The following is a 14,387-nucleotide window of genomic DNA, read 5'->3' as shown; positions in this document are numbered from 1 at the left end:
CTGTGACTGAAGACTAGCTGCCGGTATCCACTTCTGACTGACCAATGTTCTGACATACATTACAACTTGGGTTTATAGCTATTTAAGTTTAGATTATTACTCAACAGTGGAGAAGTAAAAGATATTGTACTGCGGTGGTGGTGTTGCGGTAGTGTTGTCGCCTCACAGTAAGAAGTTGTCCTGTTCGATTCTCAGCTAGAGCGTCTTGTGTGTGGAGACATGCGTGAATGGGTGGACCTTCGTTGAAGGTTGTGCATCAGGGCCGGCAACTCGGCACTTAAAAATCTACTGCCAAACATTAGCGGACCAGAGTTCTGCTGTGGCGACCCCTAACCGGCACGGCCGGCCTTAGGCATAGGCGAACTAGGCGACCGCCTAGGGCGCCGTACAGGCCGGCCTCAAAAGGGCGCAATTCACGGACCGGAGGTCTGTTGTGACGACCCCTAGCCGGGAAAAGCCGAACAGACAACAACATTTCTTTTCTTTTCTTTTTTTTTTAATTTCACCGCCGCCCTAGAGACTACAATTGCGCCCTCCCCAGCCTCAAAAGGGCGCAATTTACGGAGCGGAGTTCTGCTGTGACAATTCTTTTTTTTTTCTTTCACCACTGAGAGGCTAGCTAGCTAGCCTAGCAACAATTGCACTCTCCCCCACTGAAGCCCCCGCCCTAAGCCATGTCCTGTCACTCATTCCTTCCCCCTGCATGATGTACATGCTGGAGGTGATGTGAGTGGCCGCTCTTATTGAGCATTAACATGAAAAGACCTTTTTGTAATTTTGGAATAGCTCTACCTTGCAGCTTGACAACAGCTACAGCATTAGTGTGTGTCTGCCACCTGGCGCTTTACTGGATTAATGTTCATTATTCCAAGTCAAATGAGCTGTTTTTAAAACCTAAGGTAACGTGCTTGAAAATTTGTGCATTTATTTATTTAGGTGGGGGAGAGTGCAGTCTAAAATTTATGGAGATGGTGTTTTTAAATGGTATTTTGCTGCGGTGTGGTTTTGTTACCTGTCGAAATGCAGGAACGGGTCCAACGAAACTCTAAAGCTGGTGGTTTGTACTAGCCGAAGTGGATTCATTGGTCTTTAAATTATCTCTCAGTAAAAAGTTTAGAAATGTTAGTTACCTAAGTGTGGCCCTTTCTTAATGTTGTCATATTTCAGCTTTGCAATAAGGGTATGTGTTTTGATTACATTTGCTTGTTTTATTCTATATGATTTAATCAATGACTTTAAGGGATTATTCAAGGACCTTTAAGTGTCTACCGCCTTTTACATTACAAGGGAAATGTGACAGTCTGCAAAGTCAGGCACTGACAAAACGTGACAGTTTCATACCATTTCAAAAGGTGCTTAAGTGAACCACGTTTGCACTATATTGTAGAAAGTGAGCTATTCTTGTGAGTATAACAACGGAATAAAAGAGTTGCTTTAAGAATTGTTATGGTTCATCTGGAATGATTTAAGTTCTCAACAGGTTTCTTTGACTTTTGATTATCATTTTATTATCTCTGGAACATTGTTTCAGAAATAAAGCAAGGTTGAACTCTTGTGACAAGGGCATTCGGAACTCATGGGAAATTAAGAACTAGCTAATAGCTGAAGGTGGGTGGGGAATGACAGAGGAAGAAGTCCCGAGATTCACATGAGAAAAAAAATGAAATTATGTGCTAGCATTGCAAAATGGTCAGTTATTAACAATGCCGCAGGTTGCCTAGACGGCTTGTTAAGTTATCAGATTGTGTCTGCATGCGTCTTTGGTCTTGAGGATGGCAACAGAGGATGCTGTACCCTATGGATAAGGTCTTTTGTGTAATATACAGCCAGTCAGAGGCAAAGTTGTTTTGGCTGCAGCTAAGTAAGAAGGAAAATTAATACTCAATGGAATTGATACCATCGGCAGCTGATTTCATTGTAAAAAAAATTAAAAGTTCAAGTTCATTTTTGTATTTTATGTGTCTCTTGCACCTACAATATGAAGCGAACTAAAGTGATTACATATAACTTAACGTGCTTGATACAGATAGGTTTCTGGCTGATTTTTAATGTGAAGTGTTAGAATAAAGTAAGAACAATCATCAGCCAAGTTCTTGACTGGGAGAATAACCAGTGATAGCATTCTTGGAGTTCCAGCTAGTTATAGCATGTGGCCTCCTAATAGAAATTATGCAGTAAAAATAAACACATACAGCAACAATGGCTACCACGTCCACAGTTCTGCTCTTCTGTCATCACCTTATTTCAACACCATCCTGATCCCAGACATCTTCCATTCCTTGCCTGTTTTACCTTTTGTGACGTCCTTTTCCCCATTTACATTAAATGCACGTCTTTTTACAAAGGTGTAGCTAGGAGTTTGCAGATTGTATTCACAGGAGCTAAATTACACCCCAAAGGTATAGATCATGCCACAAAATACTACATAGTGCCTATCCTCCTGATGGGCCCTTGGGCATTGGTTGAAGTGGTCCTTGTGCTAACCCTGACTGAAATTACTCCTCTACTACTCCCAACTTCCCCACCTTGCCCAACTGTCCCTCTAAAGACTTATGTTTAACTTTTGACAGTATTATCTTTGAAAATGCCGCTAACATTTTTCTTTTTCTCTCCACCATGTTATCACATCTTAAATTTGTTTGTATCTAACTGCTGAATGTTTGCTTACCCTGTAATTCTGTTATTAACCAACTATTTTTCTGAATATTGTTCTGCTTGATATTTTTTTGTTTCCATTAATTTTGTATAAGTCTACCCTTGAACTTATGGTATTTTGCTAATGATTTTTAATGTTAATGATTTTGTTTACTTCATGTAATTGGAGCTTTTCTCCCCGGGCCTCTACTGAAAACGGATATTTGTCCAGTTAGACTAGCCCGGTCAACAAATGTAAAATAAAATAAATAAATAAATAAATAATAAATAAAAAAGTGCATTAACGTCCATGGTCACATCACACAGACTGGATTTTTGTCACAGTGCTGCTTTGCAACAAAGCTCTGTATAACAGTTGACAGGGCTGCTTTACACTACAAGCTTCTGTAGCACACGGTAGTCAGTCACACAGATGTTCTCTCATATCAATGCTGATATTCAGGACATTGTATGCACTACATTATGGTAGCCAGTACCAGAAGTCCATTCTCACAAATGCCAGTAGTATTTATGAACTTCGGTGTCACTGTGTGAATTCAAGATCCTGTGTTATATGCAGTTTAATTCAGAAGAGGTGCAGTTTGAAAGACCAGCAGCAAATCAAGATCTGCCCTTTTCCTCTTCACTGCTATGTGTTTCTTTTAACAAGGTCTGCACACTACTTCAAGTTTGCAGCTGACTGAGCAAAGGAAAAGAGATACAGTGGCTCACCTTTATTTATTGATAGCTAACCCTACATCAAGGGAGTAATGTCACACCGCTTGCCAGTCAGAACAAATTTAGATGCATACTGCACTTCAAATATAATGTCAATAGCCTAATCATCATATGTCCCACATTCTTTGCAAATTATACAAGTATAAAAGATAACTTTAATACAGGTAGCTTATTATCACAGCTATCATCCAACTATCTAATTTGGTACTCTGCCTTGTCATGGCTAACCCAAACAAATGGTACCCTAATGTCCCAAAGGTGTTAATTTCTAACCTTGATTGGTAACACTAAGGTGTGCACCCACACATACATGTAATTAAGGTAGTAGCAGTCTGTATACCCAACTGGCAGTGTATAGAAACATAGTTGCAATTTAGCATTCTTGCACTCCTGCATTTGACAATACATATGCATCTGCCAGGGTTGTGTATGTCTGCCAATGCCCGTGTATTTTTATTTTAGGTATCTCTCACACAGAAAGCTCTTGTGTCACAAACTGTGTCTTTTTAAAGTGTGAGGGTGTAATATCAGCCTCCAAACAGGCTTTGTGCCAGATGACTGGAGGATAGTAACTTATCTCCTTGCACAAAAGTGCAGTGTCAAGATACTTGGGTAATTATAGACCAATAAGCTTGACCAGCCTCTTCTGTAAAGCTATGGAAAAAATCATTATATAATTAATAAATAAAGATGTAGGTAACCTAAAACATTTGATGCCGCCTGCTGATTTACTCCAAAGAGTGTTCACATCAGAACCTGTTATGGTCTTCATCCATTAGTATTGTCTCCTCTTCTCATTGTAGCCAACAACCACTTAGTTATGATTTTTAAGCCAATGCATACTCTTTGTCATATATACGTCAACCAACACGCACCATAAATAACCAAATTGCCTTCTATATTACATTGACAATATATATATATATATATATATATATATATATATATATATAAACAGCTTTAGAACAAGTTAAAATATATTAGCATCAATAAAGCCTGTTCATTGAATTACTTGCATGCAGATGTGACCTGCATAGAAGATAAAACAGGATACAGTATGCTGGCATAAGCAATTCAGACAATTAGAAATTATTGCATTTTTCAGCCTTTGCTTCCTTTGTTTAACCAGAGTACATAGCAAAAAAAAAAAAAACGACTCTCAACAAAATTAACAGTTCCAGAATCCAAGAAAATGTTAAGAACATTAAAAATAAATGCTAATATGAAACAATTAAAGGAAGCAATGGAATTTTAACAAGATCAATGAAGTTGGAAAGTTGAACAGAATTAACAAAATTAAGACCACCACACATTTTTAATATAATCAGACTACTGGTAAGATGAACAGAAACAGAGGCCCTAGCCAGATAAAACAGGTTTTGGGGAATCAAACAATGCTAGGTCTCAGTCTGTCTGCCCTACACAGCGAACAGTTGTTGAGGCATGGGAATCATTTGCATTATATATTGCCACTAATATGTAGTCCAAGCATGCACAAGACTTTCAAGATGTAGGATCAACAAATAGACATTAAAGAGAACGTTGATCTACACTCTTCAAAACTTGCTGTGGAAGTAAAATATTTTACCTTCTACAAAGCATGCTATAGCAGTAAAGCGTCACAGAAAAATAAGAGTACTGAAGTTATTGTGAGACAATTTTGGAATATAACAGCATTCTATAAGGACAGCCATGGAATATAAGTGGCACATGTGTGTTCTATAGATTTCTAATCAACATCAACTTTGACAGAAACCACCTTCTGTGGGCGTGGCTCAAATAGGGGTGTTCCTTGTGTTCAGTGTGGGTGGGACTTAAGGGGCGCCAGAGCAGTGCTTCGCCTAGGGCGCCATTTCAGCTAAGGCCAGCCCTGCTAACCAGGAAAAGCCGAAAGACACAACAAAGAGAAGTAAAAGGTATTATCTATTCTAGAGACAAGCCAGTGATATGGCGTCCTTGAACATTATAGGAATAAGGAACGAGTCATGAATAATAATTTTAAAGGTTGTTGTATTACACTATTCATGCTTTCAATTGTATTTACACATTTTAATGTTTTGACATGGTGTAAACCCTCTCTGGAAAATAACTACAAGCTGCTAGAAAGTATAACGTGTTCGAAATGTATGCTTCTTTTTGATATACATCATTCAAGTAACAGCTACAAGAAAAGAAAAGCTTGGATTATTACTATTTCTTATGAACTGGCTGAATCAATAAAATTGCCAATTTTATAAAAAGAAAGATACAAGATAACAGATATGGATGAGGAAAAATCTGGAAAAGGCGGCAGAATAGGCAGGTAGAACTTCCAAAAAATATACTGAAAGCATGTCTGTAATTAACCAAATGAATACCTCTAACTAGGCACACACTTTTTTCCAGAGAAGAAAATCAGTCTGTACTGACAAGGAAGTTTACTTACCATCATCTTAGGTGTACTTTACCCACTTTACCATCCAACTATTATGGGATGCACAAGGTGCCAAAACAGGTCTAGTTCATTCATTTTACCTTTGGCAGTGGGGAAAAAAAGTGCTCCTTACACATGTTTTCACCATACATGGTCTTCCATTTCATTCTGAAAGCTTTTCTGGGACCAAGAATATTCTATTATACAGTGTGTGGATACTGATTGCAAATTCAAATGTAGTCTCTGATGCATTTCTTCCACTTCCCATGGAATAGTAAACTGTGGAGCGGACTACAAGCAGATATACCAGACACAATGTCAAGGGGGATCAGACTGCTAATAAAAGTTGCCCATGAAGAAAAATGTTTGTGTGTGTGCATTTCTTACACAATTCTTATACAAACTAGCTTTTGAAATACAAAGGCAGGGTGCAGGCCACGAATCAACTGTTACTCTAATTTTTTTTAAAGATTAGAAATACCTACTAAATCTATAGTGTTCTTTTTGTTCACTTCTGCTAAAGGACCACTGCAGAAATTCTCCCAGTGCTCTTGAATATCATCTGGAAACTCTGCAAACAAAGAAATTAAATATTTTACTATCTTGTAGGGTTTCTACAGTCTTACATGTACAATACTTTAAAAATTCCCTAGGAATGTCAAAAGCTTAACATGATCCCTATACATACCGCTGTATATATACATGTAATAACTGTGAGAAATCCAAGGCTGGTTAGATGAGTTAAATTAATGGTAACAGAAAGACCACATGTAAAATAAAATTTGCAGGTGAAATAAGATACTTTCTTACACCACCAGTTGTTCTATGTCAAGACCTTCCCTGAAAGGCACAAATAATTAGTTTCACTCCAACTACAATTCAGCATTTTTGAAATCATACAGTTTAATTGCTGGTACAATAATACCACATGCAGACTACACAAGCATGCCTAACCACTGAATTTTCTATCTGCACTTGCTGTTAAGCACAGACAAAGCACAGCTATGCACAGACATTAAAGAAATAGGACATTTAAACTACTAACAAGTAATATACAAGTATTTGGGTGACTTGCAAGAAACACCAGCAGATAAGGGGAAGATGTTGAGATAGTATTTTTAACCCCTCAAAGTGGATTCCTTTGCACAAACACTGACACTGTAAACATGCAATTTTTTGTTTCAGCAGAAAACAATTCTCCTTGAAGGATCCTTGTGTATATGCAGCAAGGTAAAAGGCACTACATGACAGCCCAAGGACCAAGGTTCATTAGAAGGCTGAATCCTAAACTACAGGCATACCAAGGAAAGCTTAACTGTAACTCATGGAATACTGGGCCATGGCACAGATGTTTACAATGCAGCTATTTTTAAAGCAAGCAATGAATGCAGCCACACCTTTAGCAGTGTGGCCTCTTATGACTAATGAGTGGCTCCAATGAGTCGTTAGTTATCTGATGGTAAAAGACAACGCATTTGGCAATCCACTGGGAAAACGTTTGTTTACTGTGAATTGTTCCCTCACAGAATGAAGGAGATAAACAGCTCCTTGGATTTCCTAAATTTGTTTCATGTAACACCTGTTGGTGCGCAGCTAAGGTGTGAAGGGCTCTCTGCCCTGGTTCACTGCCCATCCAAGGAAAGAATCATGTTGTAAAATAAAAAGACCAAACCATCAAATCCTTAAATCCCTAAAAATGTGAAAACGAAACTCCACACTGGCTTAGTATAACAAGGCTGCTATTATTGGAAAATTATTATTAAAAATATGGCAAAGCAAAAATATTCAAAACCTAAAACATAAAGGATATACCTACAATGCAGAAGACAAAATGAAAATGCATTACAACTGGCATTTTTGCAGGGTGGTATATCCTTCTGCACCCCCCATATGGAGAAGTCTAAGTCGACCCCGGTTACATACCAACTCCATGGTTGCACACCTGCAGGGAAATCAGCAAGATGGCAAAGTCTGACATATGTTGACAATTTGTTTTTTTTTAATTAAATGCAAAAATCCACTTCAGCTAGGGATCACACATCACACAACTGTCAATCCTCAAATTTCAACCAAGGGGGATTTGGTTGTTTGGCCTTCAAATTCATTGTTTTTCCACAATGAAAATAGGAACATGAAAGGACTGTGTGATGATGTGAGGTACTGCCAGCTGTGCCAGAAGTAGGGCAGTGCATATGTAACATGTCAGCATAGGTAGCTGGAGTTTTGTAAAGAATTATATGTCATTTGAATATTAAAATGATTTGCACAGATGCTTGTGTTAAAAATGCAATAGTGGGTACTGCTGGACAGAAAATACACATACATGCATGTCAGACTGTATTGTTGTAACTGATGTTCTAATAGAGAATACTGAAAGGGAAGGAGTTAAGCTCAGCCCAGCTAACTTTGAGAAAAATAGCGTGAAATTAAATGACTTGGTTTAGGCCATAAATATTTTAACTCACAGGTCTGAATGCAGCTACAGACACAATGTCTGAAAAGCCTGGACTGGGATCCTGCTCTATTGTTCTTAGTGCTGAACTAATTGCTACCCTGGGGTGGCAGAGAATGGCTTATTTTCTGCAGGAAGGGTACAAATGTTGGAATTGTTTTACAGTTTCCAGATGCTGTAAAAAACCTTACAGTTCTGTGTGTGTACTGTGACACATTAATACCAGATCCTGGCTCACTTTCTAGTGAGACTGTGGTGCGGGAACCACAGAGTCAGATGACCAGATGCGATGTCATTCTGTAGCCAGCACTGAAACTGTATTTGAATACTAGTGAAAGATGTGAGGAGTGCACTCCGTTTCTGGAATCGACAAGACACGCTAATCTTGCCCTGATTTAGTAAGTAACTAGGGAACAGTAATTCTTCAGTCAGTTAGAAAAATATAGTGAGATTAGCTAAATGTTTTTTTTCTGTATCTGAGTCTTTCCACCAGTGTTTTCCCCCCCAGTGATTGAAACTCTTATCTTTATTGTAAACAAATATTCAATATTTTCATTTTTTATTTATTATTAAATATATCTAAACATTTCATTGTGACTGGTCTTTTAGAAAATATTTAACCTTTGAGAGTACTTGCACTTATTTAGTGGCACTGTGCCTCCATGTTCCTAGACGTTTTGTTGCTTGGTTAAACACTACTATTTGTATAAGTATTACTATTATTAAGTGCAATTGTGTACCCTGGTAAGAGCCTTAAAGGAGCTGGTGTTGGGTATTCTGATGGCAGCAGATCTACCTTATAGTCTGTGTGGAGGTGGCAGAGTGGGTAAGCTGTGTCAGCCTTTCCCAGGTGTGTGTATGAAAATCAAATCTCAGAGTGTGTGTGTGTGTGTGACAGCTACTTTGAACAGAGACATAGAGCACTGACTTCACAGACAGGGTGGTGGAGGACTTGGCATGGAACACCCAGTTAAGGACTCAAACTCTATAGTGGTCTGTGGGACCTGGAGAGAAAGCCCAGCCCAAGGACTGGAGTGTGCATTCCCTGTGTGCTCTTAAGGGAAACTGTACTTGGTGCAGAGAGCTAAATCTGAAAATACTGTGTGTGTATTTTTTTCATAGTGAACGTTCCCCACTGGTATCAGGGGTGAAGATTAAAGCTCCTTGATCACTGGCCCAGAAAAGAGATGCCACAGACTGATTAAGAGAAAATTTGGAGAGCACATTCAGAAGGAATCCTAGATTGATCCTAAAAGCACACAATCCTTGTCAAAGGCCAGATACAGCTCCCTACAAATGGGGGCCTGTAACTGAAATCCTGTGGACAAAGGCAAAGGCCAACAGAAAAACAACAGTGGTGACATTAATTTATTGGAAAACACTTTCTGTATTTTCCAGTAAATGAATGTCACCTCTGTTGAACCAGCAAGTTAAAAAAAAAATGTCAACAAAGTATGAAGTAATTCCCTATTATTCATCATATGCTCACAATATGTCACCATTTAATTGAATAGTGGACCCAGTCTGCTACAAACCTCCCCCAACTAGTTCTAAAATCACCTGTTCTTACCTGTTAAAACAGTTGCCTCAATCCTGCTACACCTCTTTCCCTCTTTTCCTTCCTCAAAGGCATGTTCTTAGCTGCTGTAATAATTCTGGCTGTGCATACTGCCTCACATAGTATTACCCCTATACTTCTGTGTAACTGAAGAAATAATCATATAGGTGCCAGATACAATTAGCAGCAGCACTATCCAATGTCAAATATCAATTCTTGCTTTTACTTCAAACCCTCTCTCAATCACTCCACTATCCAATTTCTAATAATAGTTCTTTGTCTTCTCACGGTTTGCTCACAATTAACCCTAATGTTCTTTCCCAAAACTATCAGTACCTAGTGGGTACTTTTACTATTTTCTTATTTATGCCACTACTTAATTCTATTCTACCTACCATCAGAAGCATAAAACTCCACACAGGTTAGTATAACTAAGCTGTTATCATTGGAAAACCAACATTACACTTCAAAATGTACACACTGTGCTGCTGCCTCAAAACACACTATTGCACAAGTCACAATTTATGACTACAATGTAATGCCTATGTCTCGGCAAGTCAACTGTACTTTACTTTTCACCTTATACACTGGACACACCTAACACATGTTTAGGATATTAACTACTGTTAAAATATGTTAATACTTACCACTGCTAGAACAGCATGCATCTTTCATTTGTTTATAAATCTATTTTACCTAAACATTAATGTTTTGGGTCCACCCCACTCCCCTTCTGAAAACGGGCTCTGCCCAGCACAACCAATAAATAAAATTAAACAAATAAAAAATAAGTTATGTACTTACCATAATTAATACCTGTGTTGTCCAATTTAATTATGCATCACAAATTGATCTTTGGATCCATCCTTGGATCCAAGCCAGCCATTTCTCAGACATACAATCCAAGCCTCAAACTCCTCCCTCTCTCATAATGCCTCACTCCCTAACAAACCCTCAGATCAAGTTTGCCGCCCTAATCATAAGATGGATATTCCCAAGATAAGACAGAAACAGAAATAAAAGTCCTACTGGAGTCCAAACTAGGAGCCAGTGGGTTCTTTAGTCCTCTAGGTTACTCTCAGCTGCACAAGGAAGGTGGAAGGAGGGCGAGAAGTGATGCATACAGAAACTGGACAACATAGATACCAAGTTATGGTAAGTACACAACTTCTCATCTGATGATGTCCATTTTCATTATGAATCATGAATGGGTCAGACTCCCCAGCTACACAAACCCTGGGATGACCTCAAGGAAGGATATGCCTGAGCACTGCAGAACCAAAGGATCCCTGTTCCTCAAAACAATGTCTAACTTGTAATGAGATATAAAAGTGTGAGCTGAGGACCAGGGAGCTGCAGCACAGATCTCACTGATTAGAGTTCTAGCAGAGAATGTTGAAGAGGTTCACACAGATCTAGTTGGGTGCACTCGAACCGGACAGGGAAGTTGTTTGCCTTGTTGGGAATAAACCGTAGAGATACATTCCGTAATCCACCTTGCCAAGTAACCTTAGAGATTGCTTGTCCCAATCTGTTAGGCAAAAAGCCAATGAATAGTTGATCTGAGTTTGTACGAGGCCTAGCCCTATGTAGGTAGAAATGTAACGGCCTGTGAACATCCAAAGAATGCGAGAAATATTTGCCTTTATTAGAATAATTAGGCAAGAACACAGGTAAATGAATGGTCTGGTTCATGTTAAACTGCAAACAACCTTAGGAATGAAGGAAGAATTTGTTCTGAGAGAAACTCTATCCCAGAAGGTTATGTACAGAGGCTATGATGACAAAGCCTGCAATTTCGAAACCCTCTTTGGCTGATGTGATAGCCACAAGGAAAGCCATCTTCCAAGAGAAGTACTTCAGCTCACAAGAACTAGCAGATTTGAAGGGTTTTTGGGTAAAAATAAACTAAGATCCTAAGGTGGAGAAGGATCCTTGACTGATCATCTCAGATGAAAAATTCCTTTTAAGAAAGCCCGACAAAGTTTTGAAGAAAAGGTAGAGGAGGGACCAACTCCTTTCCCTGATGTGAAAGTTAGTGATGGCTGCAAGCTGGACCTTAACTGCAGAGAAATGTGCTCCCTCATGAAAAAGAGAACTCAAAAACATGAGGATATCCAAGACAGAGACAGAAACGGGATCTATATTCCTCTGTGATCCCCAGATGGAAAACCTTTTCCACTTGCTACAATATACTTTCTTGGTGGATGGCTTTTGAGAACCAAGAATAATGTCATGGACAGGACAGGGGGAGCCTAGACGGTACCAAAATTATTAGAAGTGGAGAAACCAATCAGTTAGTTTCAGGGACTGGAGGTTGGGAATCTGATATTCCGTCAGAAGTGAAATGAGATCCTGTCTGGGATCCAATATCCATGGTGCATATTTTCTGAGAGATTGCATTAAGGGGAACCAAACCTCACGAGACCAATGGGGGGACAATGAGTATAAGATTGGTTTTCAACCTGTTAGTTTTCTGTAGGACTTTGGGTATCAGAGGGATTAGAGGAAAAGCATACAGTAGATCTGGGGGCCAATCATGTAACAGTGCAACCCAAGATGACTCCCCTCTTTGGGGGTATCAGAGCAAAGTACCTGCTGCATTTGTTGTTTTGGGAGAGCTAAAAAAATTGCAGCAAGGTTGGCCCCAGCAGCTGAAAATCTCATTCGCTACTGACTGGTTCAGGGACCACTTATGAGGGCTCAAGATGGACCTGCTCAATTTGTCTGCCAGAACGTTTGACTCCCTCTGGATATGCACTGCATCAAGAAAGCAGTTGGAAGCAATCACCCATTCCCAAACTCTCATGGCCTCTTGGCACAGCGAGTAAGATCAGGTTCCCCCCTGTTTGTTGATGTAGCATACCACTGACATCATGTTAGTCAAGACTGCAATTGTCCCCAAAGGCAGGCACTCATGAAAGGCTTGCAATGTGAAGATTGTTCTCATCTCCAGGACGTTTATCTGCCTTAGGACCATCCTTCCCTGAAAATGCCACCCCCACCCCAATACGGAGGCATCCGTGGTCACTGTGGCCGAAGGGGGGGGGGGTGGAACAAAGGGCCTGGCTAAATGAAGGTTGTCTGTGAGCATCCACTATACAAGGCGACGTCTGCAAACCAATGAGAGTTTGATCGGGGTTGGTAACGGGCGAGGCTGGATGGACCACTGAACTGCTAGGGACAACTGAAGAACCTGGCTAGAGGCACCAGTAGGACGGCAGCCAACATGCAGCCCAAGGCTATGAGAATCAAGTGAGCTGAAGGAGTTGGAGTGTCCAGAAGGCATTGTACTTGTCTGATAGACGATATTCGGTGTAAGGGAAGAGCTGCAACTTGCATTATTGAGTTCAACTATGTCCCGATGAATTCTATTTCCTGAACCAGGGCCAACTTGGATTTGCCTATGTTGACCATGATATCCAGGTGAAGAAACAGATACATCACCTGAATCGCCAGCAACAGTTGTGGGTGCCATCAGGGACCAATCATCCAGGTAGGGGAAACCCTGCAGAAGGAAATGCGCTGCGGCTACTGCCATGCATTTGGTGAACACCAGTGGGACTGTGGTGAGACCAAAGGGCAGTGCTCTGAACTGGTAATGATTGGCCCCCAGCTGGAAGCATAGAAATCTCCTGGAGTGCCCGTCTATTTTGATATGACAGTATGCATCCTGGAGATCCACTGAGCACATCAGTCGTCCTTGGGCATGAGCGGTAGAATGGCTTGTACCTTAACCATGTGGTACTTTGTCTCCTTGATAAATTTAAACTGCTGAGATCCAGTATGGGCCAAAGTTCCTGGATCATCTTTGGCACCAAAAAGAAGCGCAAGTTCCACATCCTTGTTGTTCAGTTGGGACCCGCTGGATGACTCATTTGTCCAAGTTTTTGCACTTCTACAAGGGCATTTTCCCTCTGACTGGGTGGCATGTCGGGATACAGTAGCCTCTGGATATGATGTTTAACACTCAAGTGTCGTTTATGTCTGTTCAGGCTGTTGGGTGTAAACAAAGTCTGCTCCCGACTGCCTCTAGAGTAGGACAGTCGGGCAGCGCTTCAGGACAGCTGAAAGTGCTTGTCAGAGAAGGGTTCTCTGAAGCCCTGGTTCTAAAGACCCCTCTGCCCCTGGGGCAACCTCTACCATTAAATCCTCTCCCTCTGCCCCTGGAAAAGGATTCTTCCTGTGAATCAGGGAAGGGCCCTTGGGATTTACAGAACCACACTTTCTTCCCACACCGCTGGTTCCTGGAAGAGGTCCGTGAAGGGAAGAGAATTTAATTCCTATGGCAGACAGAGTCTTGCCCTCCTGTTCTCTGCAGGTCAGAGTCTTCTTAACCAATGGTCCGAACAAGGAGGAACCATCAAAGTGGGTGTTAATGAATAATGCTTTGAAGGGGTTTGCAAACCCACATAATCTTATCCAGGCATGTCGTCTAAGGGCTATGTCTGAACCAGCTGCTCGAGAGGTTCCCTCCACCACATGGGAGATAAGCCTCATTGAAAAGTTAGCAATAGAAGCCATGGTAGCAGTGACTGTCCCAGAGATGTGGAAAGTTCCTTCGCTAAGTTTCTCTGGAGGAGACTGAAATG

The 14,387-nt window shown here is 40.4% G+C and overlaps 1 protein-coding gene across 1 annotated transcript in view; it reads right to left on the bottom strand.

Annotated features, from left to right (window-relative positions):
• The window catches only part of PPP6R3 (protein phosphatase 6 regulatory subunit 3), a 3,115,682-nt gene that overhangs the window by 1,088,072 nt on the left and 2,013,223 nt on the right, over window positions 1-14,387 (bottom strand). The window contains exon 14 of the mRNA XM_044065977.1: window positions 6,271-6,356. Coding sequence (XP_043921912.1) covers window positions 6,271-6,356 — 86 coding nt within the window. The remainder of the gene's footprint in view (window positions 1-6,270; window positions 6,357-14,387) is intronic.

This window comes from Protopterus annectens, chromosome 3.part0, assembly GCF_019279795.1.
Source record: "Protopterus annectens isolate FY-2018-M chromosome 3.part0, PAN1.0, whole genome shotgun sequence".
NCBI lineage: Eukaryota > Metazoa > Chordata > Ceratodontiformes > Protopteridae > Protopterus > Protopterus annectens.
The sequence above is the reverse complement of the archived record's forward strand: the minus strand, read 5'-3'. Positions and strand labels throughout refer to the sequence as shown.